The sequence below is a fragment of the Strigops habroptila genome, chromosome 14, assembly GCF_004027225.2.
Source record: "Strigops habroptila isolate Jane chromosome 14, bStrHab1.2.pri, whole genome shotgun sequence".
NCBI lineage: Eukaryota > Metazoa > Chordata > Aves > Psittaciformes > Psittacidae > Strigops > Strigops habroptila.
The window spans coordinates 9,727,197-9,750,703 of NC_044290.2; the positions used below are offsets into that span (position 1 = coordinate 9,727,197).

At 39.1% G+C, this 23,507-nt stretch overlaps 2 protein-coding genes across 8 annotated transcripts in view; both read left to right on the plus strand.

The window, feature by feature from the left end:
- Positions 1-3,607: 3,607 nt before the first annotated feature.
- APOH (apolipoprotein H) lies at positions 3,608-10,241 on the plus strand. Of its 2 annotated transcripts, XM_030506393.1 has the most exons (8): positions 3,608-3,712; positions 4,869-5,045; positions 5,478-5,574; positions 6,930-7,006; positions 7,570-7,758; positions 8,339-8,518; positions 9,022-9,219; positions 10,083-10,241. In XM_030506393.1, exons 1-8 carry the CDS (start codon positions 3,649-3,651, stop codon positions 10,151-10,153), a joined length of 1,053 nt encoding a protein of 350 aa, XP_030362253.1. In that variant the 5' UTR covers positions 3,608-3,648; the 3' UTR covers positions 10,154-10,241. The 2 variants fall into 2 exon arrangements, with proteins under 2 accessions (XP_030362253.1, XP_030362255.1); XM_030506395.1 differs by lacking the exons at positions 5,478-5,574; positions 6,930-7,006.
- Positions 10,242-13,354: 3,113 nt separating this feature from the next.
- The window catches only part of CEP112 (centrosomal protein 112), a 188,272-nt gene continuing 178,119 nt past the window's right edge, over positions 13,355-23,507 (plus strand). For 3 of the 6 annotated variants that reach the window (XR_003994412.1, XR_003994413.1, XM_030506575.1), the window contains exons 1-5: positions 13,366-13,492; positions 14,272-14,392; positions 15,304-15,494; positions 16,141-16,307; positions 22,297-22,393. Coding sequence is in view for 4 of the 6 variants with exons in the window: in XM_030506575.1 (XP_030362435.1) it covers positions 14,293-14,392; positions 15,304-15,494; positions 16,141-16,307; positions 22,297-22,393 (555 nt within the window). In the remaining 2 variants the exon portion in view is untranslated. Of the gene's footprint in view, positions 13,493-14,271; positions 14,393-15,303; positions 15,495-16,140; positions 16,308-17,329; positions 17,408-22,296; positions 22,394-23,507 lie in introns of those variants that run through there. The other 3 variants (XM_030506576.2, XM_030506577.1, XM_030506578.1) reach the window with 3 other exon arrangements.

Genomic DNA, 23,507 nt, shown 5'->3' on the forward strand with positions numbered 1-23,507 from the left:
TGTTACTGTGTGTTTACTTCCAACATCTCCAAACACATGAAATAGAAACTTTCACTGGAAAATAATCACTGCAGATGGATCTCAGCTTCTGGCTGGCTGAATATCTTGCTAATAAATACATATCTGCATATTACCTATGCGTTAAATATTAAATGCAAGTGATACATAACAAGTCACAATGGTTTCAACTTGTCCAGAACCAAAAGCAATTCTTTGAGGCTAAAAATGACTCAGTTTACCTTCTTACTTTTTATTTGTTATCTCTTTGGTGCAATGGAGCACTCACTTCAATATTGGATGTGTTGAGCAGAAGTGACAAAAATGTTTGTGCAGTGCATGAATGAACTTTGAACAAATATTAACAGAACTATCTTGGCAAAATGAAGGGTAATAATTGGACCTGTGACTTAACACCTGCTCCCACAGAGAAACATGGATACGTCCGTTCGCCATCTCACCATCACCTCTTCATAATCCCGAGGAGAAATGTACACATGAAAACCCAGCAGCTGGCATGTGAAACAAAAGGAACAAAAGGAAACTGGATTCTGAATATCTTTTCAGTGAAAGGACATGATTGTTGGTCCAAGTTCAGTCCCAAGGCCAGCTTTCATGAGTGCCTCAGCAAGCAGGTGCTGGCACATAAGGGAGAAATGCAATCAGGCCTGTCTTCAATATTCTGCCTCAGTGTCCCTAATTAATACATTCCTGTTGATTTGAGAAACACCTGCATCTTGAAATGCCTATGTTGTACATTTTCTGGTTGGAGAACAGTCATAAAATCTTGAGAACGGTGGGTAATGCAGCCCTGACACTTGTTGCTTGGAAGGATGGGCTGCAGGAAGCCTGTGGCAGGATTGGAGGTGTGACATACCCTATGCTATAGGAAAATTACAGCATCAACTGGAGGAGCAGAAAAACAGATTAGAGGAAGGACATAAGGTCTGGCTCATTAGCTGAGGAACTGTTACCTTGCACTGACCTTCAGGCTGTCTAGTTCTTGCACACTTTCTGCATAATATCTCCTGAAGAGACCAGTTCCTGCCTGAAAGACTTTGTCTACCTTATTATTTTGTGTCCTGGTTATTCAATGTCTTTTCCTATTGCCATGACAGCTCCAGTTGACCCCAGTGCCAATGAATGCTGCTGCTGAATAGACCGGTTTTCATCATAATTTTTCTTTTAGCATACCTTTTCCTCCTTCTCTTCCATATGACACTTTCACCTTCACTTTTAAGGCCTTTGCTGGCTTATCCTCTTCCTTTCTCTTATCCCTTAGTGAAACCATGCTGATTAGCCAGTGATGCTGGTCTTCATAATTTAATTGCTGTCTTTGCAAAAACACTCTCCTGACCTCTGCTGTGCTGCCCTTTGTATTTTTGTCTGGGCAGGACTACTTCTGCAAAGCCAGCTTGTTCACATCCCTCCTGTATATTCTTTTTTCAGGTGATGCTAGCACAAACTCAGGTAACAACTAGACTGCTGTGAAACTGATACTCCACATATCACCGTAGCTGACATCGTCTCAGGCTGTTGTCACATTATGTGCTCTGCTTCCAGCTACCATTTCTTTCCTACTACTTGTGGTAGTATTTATGTGGTCACTAATGAAAAAAAATTTGCTTCATGATTTGGTTTATAGGAGCTATAATAATAAATAGCACATGTGCTAAAGGAGTGGGTTGGATCTGATGGAAAATTAGATGATATATATAATTGCATATTACCACCAAATACAGAAAGAACTGGGTTGGTTTGCTCATACTCTGCCAGGGTGATTCCATACAATAATAATTATGTCTTCTCCAGTTAACGGAAAAGACACAGTTATTTGTAATATACACTCTCATGTTTGTGTTACAGAGAAATACATTTGCAAAAAGAATCACAATATTGGCAGTTATGCAGTTATGTGAAATGCATACTTAAATATTAATTCCTCTCAAATCCACATGCAATTATTCAGTTTTACTTCCAATTTTAACAGCAGTAAAGTTATCACACACAAAATCTATGGAAAAATTCATATGTATGCAATTTAACCTTTTTTTTTTTCTCCTCTTCTTAAAGTACTATAGAAAACTTTTCAGTTCACGTTTATACCTGTATGGTATATGGCAGAGTACGTTCTGCCATCTGCTGAGCACAGTGAGAAATGCTCGTATGGTCAATGTTGAAATGGGTAAAATTGTGCCCATTTATTCCTGGGCTATTTTAAACACAGAAAAGAATGTAATCAAAGTAGCAGGCAGATCTGAGGAAGGATTTAGACCAGAGGCAAGAAAGTTCATTACAGCACTGCAGTCTGTTGGGAAGGGAAAAGATAGTTGTGAAATTTTGTAGAGAAAGAGAAGAGGAAGAAGCAGGCTGGGACGAATGGGAAAATAATCAGATGTAGATACAGAAAATGAAATCAGGTTTTTTTCTGCTGATTTAGCGGTGGTACTCTGCCCTTTGGCACTCTATTTGGTAAATAGTCTGAGCAGGACATTTGCAGCATTTACTTTCTGAGAAGAATAGCATGTTCCTGATTGTTTAATAATGTTGCTCCTAAAAATTGTGTTTTAATTGGAAACAGAGAAACTTTCTAAAACAAAAATAAACAAACTATTTCAGATCACAGCAGTAAGAGTTTGACATAACCTAGCTGCTCGTTAGAGCTTCAAATGTCCCTCACTCCCCCTCACAGGCTGTGAGTCAGCAGGGGAGGAGGATACTGAGATTAGAAACACCAAACTGTGGAACAATGATTACACAAATGTTATTTTGGTTGCACTTCAGATGCTCCTGCAGTTAAAATCTGCTAAATTAGGAGAACTGCAGCGATCAGAACCTCAGCTGATATCTGTGGAGTTTTGACTCGATGACCCTAAATTGCAGCTTCAAAACTAATACTCAAAAATATGATTGAAGTCTGACTCCCCTGTCACACATAAGCACTGTCCAGAATCCTTACTTCACTTTTCCTGCAGCGCTGGTGTTGTGAGCATTGTCTCTGCTGCTTTTAGCTATCTGTTAATTTAAAGATGCTCATTGATGATATATAAGTCCGATCAAACAGGCCCCTGAAGCCTGAAATTTCAGGCCAGATCTAATGTAATATAAACTGGAGTGAAGTTGGTATCATCACTTATGATGAGGCATATGACAATACAAGTGTCACTCCAACACATAGCATTTTGCCTTAAAAAGATTTTGTTAAAACTCTCAGAAGTCATAGAAATACATGCTCAAATGATAAAGCAAGAGTTTCTTGATGACAGTTCTATCTGATCAAATGTCGTATTCCAAATAACCTCATTCTCTAAAGATACTGGGAAAATAATACTGTTTTTTTCAAAACCATCAGGTTTTGAAAACAGGAGATGCTCTGCAGTCCCAAGAGGAGATGCTCTGCAGAAACAACTGGAGAGGAGATGTTTTCAGTAGAGATGGCTATTTGAATCCCTGCATTATGTACCAATGCAACATGTGATGGTTGTTTCATCCTTAATTACAAGCAATACAAAGAACCTTTTATCTTCTATTTACCAGAATGGGAATAAATACAAAGAGTTAATATGTAACCATCCTTTTGTGGGTGCCTTTATTTTTAAGGGAAGAAACACTGGACCAAGGGTCATTTGGGACGCTTGTGGACCAGCAGTGATGTACTCCCTGGCACTGGTTGTGTGCGCCGTGGCTCTGAGCCACTCTGCTCTTGCGGTGAAAGGTAAGAGTCTTCCACTTTCTAAGGGCAATGCTATTCTCAAGTGTGAATGAGGGAAGCTGGAGAAAGCAACAGGATTTTAAAGCTAACTTTAGACAGTTCTGGTCACTGGTTTAAATGGGAATTTTCTCTGAAAACTGTATCCTCTGGGGTTTTTTTCTCCTCCCTTCCATTCCTTCCTCTGTCTCTTCCTGTGGTGAGGTGAGTTGCTGTATACAAGAGAGTAAAATGGAGCAAAACAAAGAAATATTGACAGAAGTTGTGGAAACCAGGCTGCTTGCAGGCTGAGGGGCATTGTGTGTGCCAGGAGTTAACCTTGCCACGTTTCCCTGCCCAGCTCACCTCGCTTCACCCTTCACTACAGGGGCACCTTCTCACAGCTCCTGCCTTGCTTTTTTCCTTCTTTTCCCCACACCAAGGGTTCTGGGCACTGTTTCATATTCTGTATCCCTCTGTTTGCCATTCAGTTCTACAGCATGAGCTTTATGTCCCTCTGTTCTCTCCCCACAATCTCAGCAGGAACCTCTCTCTATGTCCTTTGCAGGAGCACAGTCTGCACCCTCCATTCCTCCCTTGTGGCTCCCCTCCTGTTCTCACTCTCTGGGTGATAAGTTGTTCATGCTGTCAACATGTTAAAGCTGTTTTGGAGTCAGAAGTGTCTGATTCCGAGTGTCCCAAGAACAGAAAAATCAGGGGAACAAGAGAATAAGAAATGTAATAAAAAAAGAAAAAAAAAAATCTCATTTCAGGCTGACCCCACCAAACTAATTTAGATTAGAAATGAAATGCATTAGTTTTCTCTAAGTCCCTCTCACCTTCTTTTACCCATGAAAATTTACCATAATTGACTCACTTTGCAGAATACCTTCATAAATCCATTTTGAAGCAAAAGTAAAATCTAGTACAAAAAAGTGACACAAAATCTCACTGGGGCATTGATAGAGCTACCGAGGAAAAAAGCAAGAACACATTTTTTTCTGGCTAATGCTTAGAGCAGCCAGGAGCTGCCTCAGCACGTTATGTACCTATAGATGACAGAAGGACAGTTCAGCTCAGTGCAGGAACATACTGTAGCACAGAAACCTGTGCTTCCAGTTGGGAAATAAAACCAACTGCAGTTTTCTGCTCAGTTTCTAGTAAAGTGTCTCCTTTCCTCCAGTCTGTTCCAGACCACCACAAGTGCTATTTGCCACCATTGATGTAGATAAAAGCGTGTATGAAGTGGGTGAGGAAGTAGAATATACCTGTAGGCCTGGGTTTGTCCCCAACAACGGCCAGAGGAAGTACACCTGCCTCCCGACCGGCAAGTGGCCTCTCAACACGCTGCTGTGCCTACGTAAGTAAAACCAAATCATCCCTACAAGTAGCAGGGGAAGGAGCTTCCCCTGAATGTCCCTTAAGCCTCTGCTCCCTGATGATGAAGGTTGGACCCGGACAAGGTGAACCTTGACCTGACTCAGCCCAGCAGTTCTTATACTCTAATGACATATACCACTTGATAACATCTGCATTTACTGTATCCCTCACTGTTCATTTTTATAATTTCATTGCATAGAAGTCATTTTCCTCAGACAATCAAATGCTAATAATTATTTAATCCCAAAAAACTTTGAACCTACTATATTTTGATAGAAATGTAGAACTAGACTTATGAAATGTAGTACACAGAAGTGGAGAAATACACCAAGAGCCCTGTATTATTGTCTTGTTTCCATTATCCTCACATCTCATGAAATAATATTATCCTTTTTTCATCCTTAATTAACAGCAAAGAGATGTCCCACTCTTGGACCCTTGCCGCATGGAAAAATCGATTTTGTAGACCTTCACTATCAGAGTTCTATAAATTTTTCGTGTGAACCAGGGTAAGAGTTCCCTTCCTCATGCTTTTAAATAAATAACCTAAATCACAATATTCCATTCTAGTATCACCTGCTGCAATATTGCAAGCCACGGAAGCTGGAAAACTGCACATAAAAACCCACCTCCACTTCAGAAATTAAAAAAAGAAGCATATCTGGTGATCCTGCTCTGTTTGGTTTTGGCTGTAACATTGTGGAGTTTTGCGGCTGCAAAGCAATGTCTTACAGATACGGAAAACATCAAAGTAGCAGAATTTTTAAGCGAAAATTTATTCTGGACTGCTTTCTCTTGCTTTTGAAATCCTCTTATTACATCATGAGATGAAATCCTGCAGCAGAGAGAAGATAATCTCCATCTAAATTGTTATGCTGTTAGGGTCTGGAGACTGAAAATTTTATTTCTATGCCTTTCTGAGTTCAATACATGAAAACATGAGGTTAATCCTAATTCAGTCCCTGGAGCAATTGCACTTGTACTTGAGGCTACTTGTCAGCTTTAGAAATGAGGATGCATTTAAAGAAAAGTAGTTCTGGCAAATGCAGGGAAATATTTGATAGTAGCATGCAGTGCATTTTACTTGGGTAATGAATGAATAAACAGTGCTTACCTGTGAAGGCCTCAGGTGAGACATAACATAGAGTTCACTGAACAGCATCAACAGCCTCAACTACTTCCTTCTGCAAAAGAGGAGCAAGGTAACGAATATATAAATTCAAGAATGACACCAAATATAGCAATGGGCTTGATTTATTTTGGTAATTATAATTCACTGTTTTTCAGCTGTGTGATATTGGAATGGTAGATTCATAATGCACATTTCTTTAAAACTCAGAGTGAGTGCTAATAATGTAAGTACAGAGGATGCGAGAGAAGCATTCAGAGTGTATATGGAAATTAAATGGGGCTATCTGTCATTAAAATACAATAATGCACCTCAGTGACTTTACTTCTTAAGAGTGCTTAGGTCTTTGCAACAGCTTGATCCAAACTGCCACAATTACCTAGGAACTCCTCCCAAGATACCGTAATAGTTACAATAGCAATCACAGATCAATATTCACTATTTACATACATCCACAGTATTAATCCATTGTAGAAATTAATATATAAGATGGAATATATAGTTGAAACAGCAAAACATCTTGTATCAAGCCTTTTGTCTGGATACTTGCAATACTCAAATACTAACAATTTTGACTCTTAGCTTCCTTTGAGGCCAGTAAGTGCTAGATCTAGAGAAGGATTTCAGAACTGACTCTTAGGTCTGTTTATGAGAAATGGTAATGTTTTTTGCAAAGAACAACTTGATTCTTCTCTGAGGTCATTAATCTTTCTGATAATCTGGTCTTGTTTTCAGTTACAACCTTCTCGGGACAAGAACAAGCCAATGCATGGCAGATGGAAAGTGGAGTGGAAGTCTTCCACAGTGTCAACGTATGTGTTTAAACACTAAAGAGCTACTCTACCCTTAACCTTCTTACAGAAAGAGTCCTTTATGTTGCTCAGAATTACACAAACTCTTATTCAGAGGCCTCCTATAGCGCCATGCAAAAAACGGTTAGGAAAAATCAAGAAGAACCCTATGTGTTTGGTTTCAGATGTGTGGATTCTAGTTTTAGAGAAATAGGGCTTAAAGGTCTGTACAAAAGGCAGGATCAGGGATGCTATTTACAGCCAAAGGTAAGATGCTTATCCACACAACTTCATTCTCCCCGCGTATAAAAAGAGGATATTGTCATGACTTTCCAACTATTGTGTTTTTGCTATAACCTGTCCTGCATACAGACTTCACTGAAAAAGCAATATACTGCACAATATTGCCTGAAAAAATATAACAAAAATAATGAATTACATCCTCTGAAACTTTTAATCTGTTTTTTTTTCATAGCTACACTTTCACAAAGGGCAGTGTGTGTTAATTTGGTTATAAGCATGTTGCTCCTGTTATTCTAGTAATAATTTGATCTTTAAACTTTTATTGCTATGTGCTTTTCCAGCGGTGACTTGTGCACCTCCCTCGCTGCCTGAATTTTCAGTCCTTTCTTTCCGTCGCTCAAAACCTGGAAACGTTTCTCATTTCCTGGACACAATTACTTTTGAATGTGTACCTCCTCTTGCACTTATTGGGAATGAGACAGCCACCTGCATGGCCAACGGGAACTGGAGCAGCATTCCAGAGTGCAAAGGTAAGTGATGTACTTTTATCAACACCTAACAATATTCCCTAGAATTCTATACCTAAAACTATACGAGCAACCGGAATGATTCTTTTTACAATTGTTACTGCAAACATACAGTAGAATTATTCTGAAAGTCAGATTCATGAATGCAAGGTGATTGCTAGCAAGATTGCATGCAACATGGGATTGACAAAATATTTGCTGCACATATAAAGGTTACATAAACAAAACCTGCTAAATGTAGTTCACAGAGAGGAACAGGAACCTGGCTACAGAGCGCAGGGAATGTTTTATTCTATGAAGTGCTAGGATTAATCTAAGAAACAGAAAACCTTCCCCTTAGTCCTAAGAATTTCACTGCTTTCAGTGAAGCTGAAGGTTTTGGGTATAACCACAGATTGCAATAGATGTGTATTCAAAACAAGTAATATTTATTTATCATGGTTTTTAAACTATCTTCCTCTGGCTGTGTTTTCCTCTGCAAGACGTTGAAATGAACCACCATGAAAGTTTTATGTATTTTTTGAAATATATAGTGTGTCTTTTGGAACCGCAACATTGATAAAGCTTTGTTTTTGTGCCACAGTTGTCACATGCCCCACTCCAACAGGAATAGAAAATGGATTCTTAGAGTTTGTTGTTCGTAGAACATACCACTATAATGAAAGTGTCAGCTTCGGCTGCCAGCCCAGCTACGTGCTGGAAGGACCTAAGCATTCCCGATGTGAAAATACTGGAAACTGGTCCACAAAGCCAACCTGTAAAGGTAAACACATGCTATCTGTTAGAAACCACTATCAAACAACTTAAATACATATACAAGACCACTGAAAGACCACCACACTGATGGTTAGCGAGCTACTGCAAGAGCTGCCCTCAAAAGAAAACCAAGATAGTAATTTCAAGGCACTGGTAATCTAAGACCACTGCTAACACTGAATGTTGTATGACATGATGTATCTGAATTGACTTCAACAACCAGCCATGTACCTTTCTTTTGTCTGAGTGTTTTCTCTCCTTTTCCTACTTAGTATAATTAGAAATTTTACTGAGGCTGGATTTTCCTTGGAAACTTTCGACCCTATGCTTAAATATCTGAATTTCTTCAGCACCGTAATACCAAAAGAAGTACTATATGTGTGGGGGACACATTATTTTTCATTCCCAGATATCACTTGTACAGATTTCTGATGGGATCTAATCTACTTGCTTTTCAAAATAGAGTTCTAATTATCCTTACATGTTGCTTATATCTGGATTATTTTACAGGACCATGTAAAATACCAGCTAAGAAAGCTGTAGTACTATACAATGGTGAGAAGAAAAGAGTTCAGAATGACCTCAAGGATGGCATTCAGCATGGTGAAACTGTATCTTTCTTCTGCAAGAATAAAGAAAAATCCTGTGCCTATACCGTGCCAGTCCCATGTGTGGATGGCAACCTTACTCTCCCTGCCTGTTTCAAAGGTACGAGCTAGGCTGATAGCAGAACAGCTTCTGTTGGTGGAATAAGAAGTACAATGTCATAATTCATCTTCAAGCCCTATTTGGCTAATTCATCTGCCTCATACTAAAGTTATTGGGTATTTTGGAAGTGGCCTGAGCGAAGGAGAGAATGCACAGCAAGACTTCTTTTGGATACATCAGAGTCCTGCTTTAATTCCTGTTCTGTTCTTATAAGGTGTTATATTTGGAGGTGGTCTAGCCCAAACTGAAGGCTATACGTAAAGTATTGTGGGTTTTTGTGAAGCCCTGGATCAACGTCTTCTCTAGGGGTAAAGAGCCTGAACACTGCTATAGCCTTGAGAACCTGCCATATTCACTCCTATTCTGGTGACATATGAGTATGTGCATAATTCCCACATTATGCTGGTTGGTAACACACTGGTCTGACTCTGGACAAAGAGTGTTACAAAGCAGCTAAGAGCTGTAGTGAGGAATTGCTGCTGGAGGAACTGATTCAGGGGCATGCAGGTGTTCAGAATAAATAACAGACTAAACACTGAAGTTTGATAACAAGAGGAAATGCTTGGCATTTGTTTTATCAATATTCCTGGCATAGAATAGCCCTTGTAAGTTTTATTTTCATTTGTAAGTGAAGGAGAAGCACAGCCTATGCATGATGAAAACATCTCTCTTTACATTTGGCTTGGCTTCTCATAGATGAAGCTTAGCTTTCATTAAAATAGAAACCAAAATAGCGTATTTCTTCTAGTGGTTTTACTGGGATGCAAAGGTTGATTACTCACCTAGCAAGGTCCATGAGATCTGTTGTTCTCAGCTATCATGTTTCAAGAATTTAACTCAAGTTCTTAACTTGTTTTCAACAGAACGTGGCTTTTTTTCAAGTCTAATGAAGAAGGATCCATCAGACATGAAGCCATGTGAAGATCAAGAATGAATCTCAGAAAAGCAATACAGTATGAATTTTCTGCCTTACTGAGACAAAATATTATATATAAGAGAGGAAAACTTAGGTCCTGTAAGTGTAAATTTCCAGCTGAACTCCAGACTCTTTGTTAATGCAAGGCTCAGCTTTTCTCCCTACCACCATCCCCACTAGCCTCTTTCACAAGCTATGCCACATTATTTTAGCCATTAATCCTCATTCTCTTCTCTCTGCTTTCCTCAAAATCCCTGCAGAGCTGCTTCTCTTTCCACACTTCCAACATAAATGCAACTGTTAATGACTTTCTGAATAGTAGTCCCTTCACAATAAAGTAATTTCAGCCAATAATGTGTCCTTTTTTAATATTAACTAATCATCAATCAAACCCTTTAGCTCTTAGCTGATTTATACACTAAGGCCTTCATCATTAGTAATTAGCTGGGTTCCGATTCCATTACTGCTCCCCTGTGATAGGGAATGGGCCTTTAATTATAGATGGACAGAGGTTCATCAACCAAGGATTTTCCAGAATTTACCTAAGTAGAAAGTCTGAGATTTCCAAATGTATCCAACCATGGTTTAAATGTCAATAGCATCAGATAAAGGCTTCTTTTACACTCAAAAAACTCTGCCATTTTGTAAAAAAAAAGCAAAAAGTTAGTAAGACTATTTATGCTTTTGAGATTTTAACTTGAATTTCCAAAGCATAACTTGAATCTCTATTTATGCTTTTGAGATTCTAACCTGAAACCATTGATTCAAACAACTGTTAATTTTTACCACTGTTTCAATATTACACAATGTAACTGACTCCTTTAAACAAAAAGATAACTGTACACCATTGAGCAATAGTAATGATTTCTGGTCATTAAGTAGTTTTGAAGTAAACTGCACTTTTAATTTGATTTATGATACAAGTAAATCATTGGTATGATCCAATCTGGCCAGTTTTGTGCTTATGTCTGTATTTCCATTGTATTACATTTTCTGAATGTATTTCCATTCAGAAAAAAGTAATTCTGACTTCAACATACTAGAAAGTGATAGAGAAATATTTGTTGTACACTTATGATAAATCGTGGGTGTGATAATAAATTGTGTATGTATTTCCCAGAAGTAAGCTACACAGTAAGCATGCTACTGTAGAACTTTTCAAAAGGACCATTTAACATTAGGATTAAACTACATGTAAGATGCTACAGCTACTCTGAACATACTCTAATTATCTTTTTTTTTTGAAGGCTGCACATGCATATTTTAGTAGAATATTAGTAGTAGTTTAGTAGTACAATAGTAGTTTAGTAGGTCTTATGCTTCTTACTTTTAAGGAGAGATCGAGGGAGCTTTTATTAAGTATTTAATAGCAGCTGAAGAAGGTGTTTTGTTGGTAGAACTTGCACTGTGTTTTGGTTCCTAACATGTTTAAGCGGAATCCTTGAATGCCATTTGACTTACAGGCCAAGATATTCATAACTACTTTTAACACATACCTAAACCAGCTGGCAGGAGCCTATCTGTGTGGAAATCTAGTCTAAATGTTGTGTGGGTACATCGCTGGGATCAGGATGTTCAGGACGGAGCTGAGATACCAAACACAGTTTAATATTAACTTGTCTTTCACAGCAGAACACCGGGAAGTTGCTGTAAGTGATGTTAGCATGTGCCACCACAGAAATACTACTTTTCCCCTGAAATGATTTGTATTTTGCACAAAAACAGTTCTCTCAGGAACTTTAAGATTTTTCTAAGCAAATTTTCCCAGTTTTTCTTACCTGTGCAGCAGGATAACAACTGATGGTGTCAGCTGGCTCTGCTTCCTAGCTGGATATGCAGCATTTGAATACTTGAAAGAATCACCCTTAGGAGCCAATGTTCCTGCGCTGAATTTATTATTTAGTCTCCTGCAGCAAGAAGAGGGAGGAAAAAAAATCTGTGACCTGCTAAGTCTTTGAAGCAGTAAGGTGTTTGTGAATCAAAACTTTACAGACATGAAAGGTTTGCTTCCAAGGTCTAAAAAATAATGTCTCGCAACTAGAGGTGTTCCAAAGGCTGGTACAAGTGAGTGAAATCTGCCAAAAAGATGTTTGAAAGAATGCCTTAAGCTGTGCTCGTGTTACTTGTGGCAACCTGCTGAGACAGTTACAGAGATAAGAGAACATGGTAAAATGAGACGAAAAGAAAGAAAGTACTGAATGTGCTTTGCTTATATGAACACATTTTTACAATTCAAATTGCGAATTTGATCTGTATTCTGGTTGGGATATCTATGTGTTCCATAATGGTGTATCTATACTGATTTCCTCAGGAAGGTCAGTGCACATCCCAACTCATCATGTCCTGGCTGCAGCATTGGCTGGGGACAAGACCTCAGCTATTTCTTGAATCTTTAGTTTTTCTTTCCCTTTCAGACTGAAGTTACGCTATTGTCAAATCAACACAGGTAGGCTTCAACCACTCTGGCCACCCTGCTCTGCATTGGTAAACAGACTCAGAAACTGCATCTATTCCCTCAGGAAATTTCTCCTGGAGTACTAGTCCCAGTTTCTGCTCTGCCTCATGTTCTTTTTCACCATACAGCCGATACCCAACTAGTAGCACTTAAACCAAAGAAACACATCCCAAACAACCCCGAGCTATCTCCTGCTGCTTCTGCACCCTCACTTTTATACTCCAGGTTCTCCTGCGGTGCTGAACACCGGGTCCGTCCCACGTAATGAGGACCTAAATCAATCTCATTACATTTCTGGCATCTCTCATTTCTTCCTTGGTGCTCTCTCCGGCTCCCTCCTGAGGGTTTAACGTGTGTACATAACTGAGCATATAAATATTTAGTTATATACACGTATGTATTTTGGGAGGAAGCATTGGGTGTAGTGATGATTGCACCATCCGGTGTGTTAAGCCCGGCTGGGACAGCCGTTGCTGACTCTGTGCAAGGGGATATCAATCACTTCAGGCTGTAATTAACAAGCACACGCTGTGATTGTTTTCCTCCTGTAACACAACCACCTTCAACTCGTTTTCCTCCCTCAAACCCAAGAGTCATTTTCCGTATCGGCTTCGCGGCCCGAACCCCTCAGGGCTCCACATAGCGGTGCCAGAGCAACCGGTCGCCTCAGGCTTCCCGCCCGGGGCCTGGCCTGGCCTGGCCTGGCCGCGTCTCCTGGCAACCCGCGGGCGGCCGCGGAAGCGGAAACGCGCGGTGCCGGCGGGGGCCGCCGGGAGCGGGGGTGCGGCCGGTTTGAACTGCCGGCCGGGCCGGCTCTGCCTTCCCCCGCCGAGGGGGGCCGGGACCCGCTGGGCCCGGCTCGGTTCCCCTCACGGAGCCGGGGGTGCGCTGCGGAGAGCGAGGTGAAGGGGGCGGCGTGTCCCCGGGGGCAGCGCGGGGCCGGGGTGCGGGACCTCGGGGTGGTTTGTGGCTCCCCAGCATCGTTTTGAAGGAAGGGAAGTAGGAACGCGGTTGTTCTCGCCCTGCTGAAGCTCAGAGGGCCCCGGGGCTTGGCGGGGAAGCTGGACCGGGGTGTGGCGGGGTTGTCTGCCTCAGGGGAAGGGCCCCAGCGGCTGCTGTGCTCGGCTGAGATTGGGGAGGAAGTGTGCCAACTGCGAGCTGAAACGTACAGAGAGATGCATTCTGCAGCTGGGAAAGTAGTGCCATGAGCTCGGTCCAGAGCTCTTGTTTGTCAGCTTCAGTGCTTCTTTGTTAATAAACCAATTCTGGCAATGTTTGTGGGTTCTATTGCCCTTAACTCCTAGGTCTGTCAGCTGGTTTTCGTTCCCTCTTCATAAAAAACCCCGAACAACCTTAAAACTAGTTCTAAGGAGGAAAAACTTCCGAATGTGGCTATGACACAAATGCCTGCAGGTGTTTTATACAAATTGTGTGTAATTGAAGACGTTTTTGTGTGGTTGAGTACTCCTTTTCCAATCTAAACAAACATGCTCTTGTAAATTTCATTCAATTTCTTCTGTTTGCAAAGAATCACTCTTATTTCTGTGTTTGTTTAAGCATAATAAAGTATTTAGGTTTATTTTCCTTATAGTTAAAAACACATCTTTGCATGGACTAAGGTACAGAGATTGCAGTGTAGTGGTGTTTCATCTTTTCTGCTTCAATGTGAATACTTTTGCAGGTTACTTTGTGCTCTTTCAAAATGAATGGTGAAGAGGAAGTATGGGGAAAACTCGATGCAGAATTTGATCACTGTGTTGTGGATATGAAGCCTCATGTTCTAAAACTCCAGCATAGGTCAGGTAAATGTGGTAAAATGTGCACATGGAGAAACGCTAATAACAAAATTCTGGGTTACTGATAATTGTTATGTGTGCTTCTATCACTTCCTTTAACCACATGTGTAATGTCTGATGTTACAAGGTGCTGCTTTGACAGGGGTTTTGTACAACTTCAAAAGTTGGATTTTTTTTGGGTACCTGTTGCTGGTTTTTAAGCTTATGTGTCTTGTCTTGGTGATGTAAATGCACTTTTGCATAAATACTTCAGCATCTCTACTTTTTAAGAATTAATTCAGCAGAAACTAAAATCTAAAAGACATTGGGTTTGAGATTGCACTTACAAAATTGCAGGTATTTTTTTAGATGTAAGGTGTTTTAAATTTTGGCTTAGAAATGTGTGATGTTTTATGAGTCCGATGATTAGAACAAACTGGTTACTATTAAAGGCATGAACTCCACAAATTAAGACCTTGCTCTGTAAACGTTTAATCAAATGAATAATTTCATCGTTGGGTAGCAAAGCTTGTGTAAATAGAGACTTTTAAAATGGCTGAAGGTTTATTGTGTATTTACAATATTAATGCTCGTGCAAGCTGTGTTGTGGCTCTCGCAGAGAGTTCAGAGTTCCCGGGGACTTGTGTGTTCTGTACGTACTAGAGATCAATTGTGAACATGCTGTTTCTAGAAGTCACGTAAACGTGATTTATAGAAAATATTTGTGGAGAGTTTAAATTTGAACTATTATTAAAGACTTGTTTTTAACCTAGGTATTTAACTGCTTTTCCCTTTGATTCGGTCATTTGGGGTTTTATTTGTTTTGCTTTAGAAGGGAAGCATCTATAATAATAGGTGACCAGTAGTCGCTTCTGTTTTTCCTATGTGTTTGCTTTGCTCTGCAAATGTGTAGTGATTATGTATATTTATATTTCTAGAACGACAGAGATGTGCATTGTGGATTAAAAAGCTATGTGAACCCTCTGGAGCGGGCACAGGAGTAGCGGGCAGGAAGAATCGGAATCTATATGCAAAACTCCTGCTCCATATGCTAAAGCGGGGTGTGCTGGAAGGTCCTTTTACGCATAAACCAGAACCAGGGATACTGAAAACTTTACCTTCGTACATGGTGAGTGTAACTTCTTTATCAGACAAGCTTGCTTAACTATATTCTGTAAATGCTTTTAAGTCTTTGCTTTGGCATAAATGTGAAAACTAGTTCTGGATGAATTAAATGGAATTGTATTTTGTAAATACAGGCATTTACATGGCATTTCTTGTAACTGGTGTTGGTAAAATCTTCCCATATGCAAAATCTTTTATTTTGAAGAACCATCTTCAAACGTCAGGTTCTCAGAAGGCTTATAAAGTAGTTGTTCTGAGGGAACAGAAAGATAATTTGCATCTAATTTGAAAAGATGCAATGAAAGACTCTTGAGGCTATGTTTTGTCTTAATCGGTGGACAGTTCTTGTGAAAGAAAGAAATATGCTTAAATGAGGTGACTTTAGTAGTCATCTTTAGTGAGATAACAGTCCTAATTTATGCTAAAATTACCCTTATTGAAAGAAGTAAAGTACTGGAAAACACTTAGACCATTGCCTGTTGTACTGATTTCCATGGATTGGGAAGGTAATATTTGCAGACCTTGGTGACTTCAGTGGAAAAAGAATTTTTGTAGTGCAGATATTCCTGCAAGAAATGACATTAGCAGTGTAAAGAATGTGTTTCTGTAAATATACTCTAATGTTAATCTTGCATTCATTTTAATTGTAGTCAATTTATTTTGATGAACCAAATTCAAGAAGAGTTCGGAGTAGTAGCCCAGACTGCTTACCTGACTGGGTAATGGGAGAACTGGGAAGCAATGACTCTAAGCATGAGGTATCCTGGAGTATATCTTCTAAAGAGGAATTTTCTTTAGCAACACCACCTACATACGGGTAAGATTTCTGGATTTGCTTTATTCAGTATTTGATTCATGTTTAATAGATGTTTATAGTGATTTGGACTGATGGTTACCATGGGGTGCCAGTGACTTGCAAAAAGAGCCTGTTTGCTCACACAGAAAATAGCCATGGTCTGCTTTTTCGCACCATTCTCTCCCTGCATGTTAATACTTTCTGTAGGCTGGTAACATACTCTGTAGACTTCAGGAGTAGATAATAGCTGCTGTTCTGACATTCTAAATGTCTATCAAATAAGCTGCTACTCTGGTTATGTTTCTCAGACCTCTCATATTGTGGTGGCAAAGCATAGTAGTCACAAGGGAAGAGAAAGAGTTCATACAAAATTAGTTTACTGGAAGAGGGAAGCACAGACAAATGTGGACAGGCAGTAAGGAAGAAGTGATGTGGTAAAAGACTGTACAGATGCAGAAGACTCAGGTTAGATTTTTCTTAAAACACATCAAAACAGTTGCTGTGTCTTTGGAGTTCTTGTACAGTCCTGTTTTCTGTGTGCTGATGTATGGAAACTGGAAAGTGGTATTAAGGAAGCTGAAGTGGATGAATCTTCACTGTTTCTGTACAGTTCAAAATATAAGGAATGTACAGTAAGCAAGTGACCAAAAATGTGGGGAGAGTAAATGTGTAATATTACAAAGCAATTGTAGTTTGAGATTATAATGCTGAAAGGAGCATTTATATCAAATATTTTTTAAATGGCTTTTTTCTATAGGGAATAGAAATACAAACAAGCATACAGGTGGTAGCTTTAAAGGAAGTTCTGAGTTGCTCACAGGTTTTTTAGAGGAAACAAAATAGTGGCTCTCTGCAGATAAGCAGGTGTTGCTGGTCTGTGACAGGAAGAAAAGTTAGATGCATACAAAGAAAGGAATTTGATCCATCTTTTTGTGAGCAAGTTAGTTTGTATTAAACACTTACCTGTTTGTCTTGTTTTTCATCATGGCTTCGTTATGAAATAGCAAGATTTCTTTATGTTTCCCATAAGCTTCATGGATCTTGGATTACAGAAGGTCAGACTGGACCAGCTCTACTTGTTAAAACTTAGGAGGCTAAATATCAGAGCTGCTGCCTGTGAGGTATTCAGCCGTGTTTTGTTCTCTTGTGTGTGGAAGATTGTTTGCATTGACTTCATCCTTGTCTGAACAATCTCTCTGAGTTTGATTTCAAATGTTTTGGTTTATATCATGCTGTCCACCTCACACACGTGTGCTTTGTTGGTGACTGGCACCCCCTATGTCTAGATCCTGCATGTTTGTCATTAGGATAATGCAAAAATTTCAGTATTGATTATTTGCAGCTGTAAAGCAGAACCCTGAATACCTGTAACTGCCCCTTGTTATGGTAATCCATCAGTCTCTTTTTGTAGGTTTGCAGGAGACAGTAAGTTTGAGCTGCATCCTTACTTCCAATCAGTTGGGTATAGAGCTGTTCACAGAGCAGGTAAAGGAGTGAGATGTATCAGACTTCTTTTCCTGGTGGCTAAGAAAAATATCCCTTCAGTATTGAAGTTGTGCCAAGCTGGCCAATTGGATGCTGTCAGAAATCATGGCCTTTTTTCTGCCCTATTTTGTATGAATCTTAGGTAAATTTTAGTTTAATTCTGTTCTTAAATATTGACTTTCTTTCTAGTTTTTCTTATGCAGTGCTACTTTGTGCTGATTGTCAAGACCTCTGTTGCATTTTTTTATGTGGCTGGTTTTCAGGCATGGATGGAGCTGCCTCTTGTTTGCTCATTTTGAAGTTTAGTTAATGTTTAAACACTCTGAAATCCTTGGAGAAAAAAGCACTCTTAGAGGTAGAGCATGAATATTACTTGAAACTCAGGTGCTGTGCAAGAGGAAGTAAGTGTTTGCTCTACTTCTACGTGGAACTTCTGGTTTGGTTTCATTGCATTATAAATATACTCACAGGTTTTGTTTCAGAAGTCTAATGCTTTTTTATGTGTTCACTTATATTTTTCTTAAGTGGTTATAAGTGTTTGCTGTTCTTTTTAGGTTTTAAGTACACTCGTTTATGCTATATATCATAGTGCAGAGTCTTGCATTCTTAGTTATTCAGCTGTGATTTGAGTAGATGACAGACAGGCACTCTTGCAAGTTACATCACATTGATATTGAGTATCATGAAACTTTTCCTTTTGTGTATCCATCAGCTATGTGTAATTCTAACAGTCATTAAGAAAGTTGCTCTAAGGATTGATGCATCTCCTCTTTCTGAGTCCTACTGTCTATACTGTGGGGTCATCTGGTTGCTTGCACTCAAATGCTCTGGCATGAACCTGTGATTTTGATAGCAGACTTGTGGTTTAAGACACAAACGTGGAAAATAAAGAAACTCCCAGCTGTGTTACTCTATTACTGCTTTAGGCTTGATGATACAAAAAACCATTGGGAAGAGCTGTCCAAATACCCTCAAGTGAAAAAAAAACAGGTTTAACCTTATGAAAACAAGGAATGTGTTATGCTTTAGAAATGTTTTTTGAGACCTCAGCTAAACCTGTGTTAGTGTTGTGCCACGTCAAGATACCTGGCATAGATCTGGTGAGATTATCTTGGTCACTGGAAGTAGCATCATCACGATACAGTATCAGTCTAGATATTAGGAGCAAGAAAGCAGTATCAGCACAACTGTCCTATCTAGATTATAGTAGAATATTGGAAATCTGACCCTTGTTCTCATTCAGTATCTGAACCTAAGATTCAGCTTGGCCTCGCAATGTTCCCAGAATCATGGGCAGGGTGGTGAAGCTTTATTTCTTTTGTTTACTTTTCTTTTTTTGTCCTGTGGGACTGTAGCAATACCTATATTGGTGATGGACAGATAGTTCCCAAGGCTCTGGCGAGTTCTCTGGAGACCTGTGTTGCATATTATTTCATGTCAAGGAAGCAAGTAAATGTGATGGAGTAAGTTATGGGTTTAAAGAAATCTGGAAGTGAAACTTAGCTGTGTAGGCATGGCTCTGCTGATGGGTATTCACATCGGGAGTGGAGCTGTGTCTAAGGAAATGTGAGTTTGTGTTAGCAAGTAGACATTTTGATAGCTTTGTAGATTACATAAATTAATCCTTATAGCAATGAGAAACGTTAAACGTGTGAGCTATAGAGGAAGAATTAGTGAAGGTAAATGTTTTAGCTGCTATGTTTTGTAGAAATAGCTTATTTAATACATATTCACATGTGTTTATGTAAAGATGTTAGCCATACTCAACATATAGATCCCATCTTTGTATTTACAGTTTTGAATGGGCTATTCATGCAAGTAAAGATGTGAAGTAGTATTTTTGGACTCTGCAGTATGTAGAGAGAGCCAGCAGATGGTGATGTTGTTACGTTACACTTGTGTCTCTACTCAGAACTTGTATCAAGAAAACCGTCTCCACAGGCATGTGATCTGTGTAGTTGGATGAAAATTTTGCATTCCGACTGTGTCTCTGTTCTTACGGATAGAGCACAACATTTTCTCAAGGCAAAATAGATAATGTCACTGAGAAGTGTTTGAGTAATTTTTTGATGTTTGTTTATCTCAAGATTCCCTCCTTTAAAAGAAGCAAACAAATGGAGAACTTCTTTTCATAGTTATTTTTATCTTGCAATACATATACTTCTGTGTGTGAAGATTTTGGCTTTTCTGTACTAAGTTGTCTATCTGGCTAAATAAGAAGCAGATAGACAAACTTTGCTTGCAAGCTAGGGTGTAAATGAGTAAGACCAAGCCAGCCAGTGCTAGAAAGGTGCATCTTTATTTTGAAACATGGGAGAATTGGTTTCAGCAATGTGTAGTTTGGTTTGAACAGAAACCTGGACTTTCTAACCCCATAGGAAATAAATATATGTATGTTTATAGATCATGCCTGGAAAACATTGTTCAAGGTTAGTGCTGTACCAGGAGGAACCAGTGAGTTTCCCTTGCTTTGTTCCTAGTAGGAAATTATTTACTAATCTCCTTTATTAGCAGCAAATTGCTTCCTTCTCCCATGCTAGCTCACTGTTTTGGCTGAAGCAGGAGGTCACAGGGCTGGTGTCAGGACTATTCTCTACTCACCTGCCATGGGAGGAAAAAGAAGTAATCTTGTGATTTCTGGAGCCTGAACCGTATTAGCAGAAGGCTGGAAAAGGGAGTGAAGGGGCAGTATATGATTGATATAAGCAAAATTGCAGTCCATCCTTAAGGAGCTCTTCAAATTCTGTTTATAGAATCAATTAAAGCAACTTTCTTTTCAGTTCCTCTTCAAAATAGCAAATAAAGAACCAAGAACTTATCTAGACTTCTCTTTCCCATTTTGTCATTTTAAAATATGACAGGTAACTTGGGTTGGTTTGCGTGTTTATTGATATTCCTTAATCTCTTAATGATACGGGCATGAATTCTGCTTTCTCTTGTTTTAAACAATTGGGACTGTCTTGAATTGTTAAGTAACCTGAATATTGTTCAGAAAAGAAGTCTGATAAAAGTGCACATCTACTGACAGGCAACGATTTGTCTCCTTTTAATGATTGATAATTTTGTGTCAAATGAAATCTGAGTAAGAAATGCATAATTTGGAACATGCTGGAGACAGTCATTGTATTGTTACATTTCTTTTGGGTTTTTTTTTGCCTCTAATGAGGTGCTTATCTAAACTATTTACAGCTTTGCAATAGTTACTTTGCATCCATACACGTTGTTGGTATTTAGTGGTGCTGGAAGGGAAGGTAGGCTCCCAGTTGTTATGTTTCACTGTTCCCTGCTGTTTTGATGAAAGCTGGGGCTGTGCTTCATGAAGTTTGTCTGGGTTTGTCTTCCTAGAAGTGACTAGTTTATATTGTACATCCAACAGTTGTCTTTCTGTTCACAAACACTTAATTTGTCTGTGTTTTTTTGGAATAGCTTACTGTGTAATTTGCTGCCAGATGGAAAGAAAGGTATTTTAATGGTCTGATTTGATTTTAATATAATACAGTTAGTTCATTTCACCTTCCTATGACTAACAGGAGTTTTTAATTACATTAAGACGTGTGGATTTGACAGTGGAGTATATGCTGAAGGGTGTTTTACTACTGTTTTGGATCTTTTGCTCTATCAGCCTATCTAATAAACTCATAATTTTCATTTTATTTTTGTTCCAGGCAGTTCTTTTTTTTCATTGTTCTATGGTTGAGAAATGTCTGTTGCCCAGGTACATCAGTGAAGGTTATCTGCACTTATCTGCTGTTCTTGATTTCCTGTTGTTCAAGTGCTTTGTTTATGACTAAAGCTTTTCCAGAAAATCCCTTTCCGCTTCAGTGCAACTAAACCACTTCAGTTGATAAAATAGAAATGCAACAAACACAATCTTTAGGACTTCTTTCTTTGCCATGTTACTCTCCACTGGGGCCTTACAAGTCATAGAATCATAGAACAGTCACTGCTTTCCTGTTGAGCTCTGTGTAATGCTTGCCCTTGTCTTCAGGTTTGTATGTTCTTTGAAACATATCTTGACCTAACCTCACATATTTTTGGTCTTAAAAGTCTTCTCTCCTGTGGTGTGGCCAACCATCACCTTAATCCCTTTTTCTTTTCCAAGTTGCTGGACTTAATCCTGCACTGTCTCAGATGTTTAGCAATTTTGTTTTAAAAACATTCTTCCAGATCAGCCTTCTCAGTTAACTTGGATTTATTCTAACAATCTGTTGGCAGATGTTGGATCATTTAGTAACAGAAATGCAGAGAACACCTTTTAATATACTGTGATGTACATGGTATTTCTGGTGTTTTAGTTGGTGTGGGGGTTTTTGGGTGTTGTGTTTTTTTTAATGGAATGCTAAAGGCTTTTGTTTGTCTTTAATAAGAATTTTTTCCTTGTTTCTGTTCTATTTTTGATCTTTACATCTTGACAATTATTTTGTGTATTTTAAAAGATTTGATTTTAAGATTAACATCCTTTGTGTGCCACAAGTTGCTGAAAAGTCATTCTTCTCTCTCTGCTTATTCTTTTTGTTAATAATAGGGAAAGATTCAAGTACAATGAGAAGCCATCATTAAGATCACATTCTATGAGTCCTCCTCACCGGACAGCTGAAGATAACCCAGCCACACCACAGTCTGTAAGATGCTTCTCCTTTTTGTCATAAAACTTGCTCTAGTTTCAATGGATTGCTTTTATATGTCCCCATAAAGCTGTTATTTCTAATTGCATGAGGCATGATCCCTTTGTACAAGTGCAGACATTTGGGAAGGAGTGATAAGATGGACTAAAGCTCATCAAAACGTGCCCTCTGCAAGTGCAGGGGAAAAGAATTTCTTGCAGGATGCTCTCCATTAATCCTAACAGTTGACCTCTGTTTAGTGTAGTGTGATTAACGTCTGCTGCATTGTTTTCCCTGGGCTTGGCAAGCTGACTGTATTGACATCATCTTGTATTTTGCAATAGTAGATTAAAGAAAGCTTGCATAGATGTCTCTCTGGCTCCGATTAGTGATGGTTGACCTCTGAAAGAGTGAATTTTGGACAATTTGTTTTATCAAACTTTCCACAGGCAGCATTGTGGCTGATGGAAGAACACTAAACAGACTTCACGTAAACCCCTTTTAGTCCAAAATATTTAATGATACTGTATGTATAATTGCAAACATTTAAACTGAAAATTACTCCTGACAGCTATATGTTAGCAACAAGTATCGTGAACATGCTCTGTAGCCTTGCAGTGTCCGATCTTTATTACTGGAGAGGTCTGTCTGACATGGTTCCTTTGCCATAGCCAGTGCTTCTATAATAGCTTTCATTCCTCCATGAAATACTGAATTTGCTGTATGTATATTGTGGGCTTGCCCACAATTATTGTTTTGATTGTATCAGAGGTGTAGTTTAGAAAGCATGCAGCTGGAAGTGGGCTGTTGACACCTGAGCAATTCATACAGACTGTTCTTACCCTTTTATACTGGGCTTATGAGGACATGAAGTGCGAGTAGGATAAACTGGCAGCTTGCTTCTGAGGTCTTTGTGAGGAAATTTGTGTTCTGGTACGTGTTTGGAATAGAGGACTAGCAAGGGATCTTTACCATGGCAGGCTACAAGTGGTCTGTGGGCAAAAAATGAGTGTCTGCTTATGCTCTGATTGGTATGAATGTACTTATGTGTGTGCTAATTGTATATATATGAGTGTGATTTAAGAAAGAAATGACATGATAAAAAATAAAAACAGATGCTGGATTTACTAAA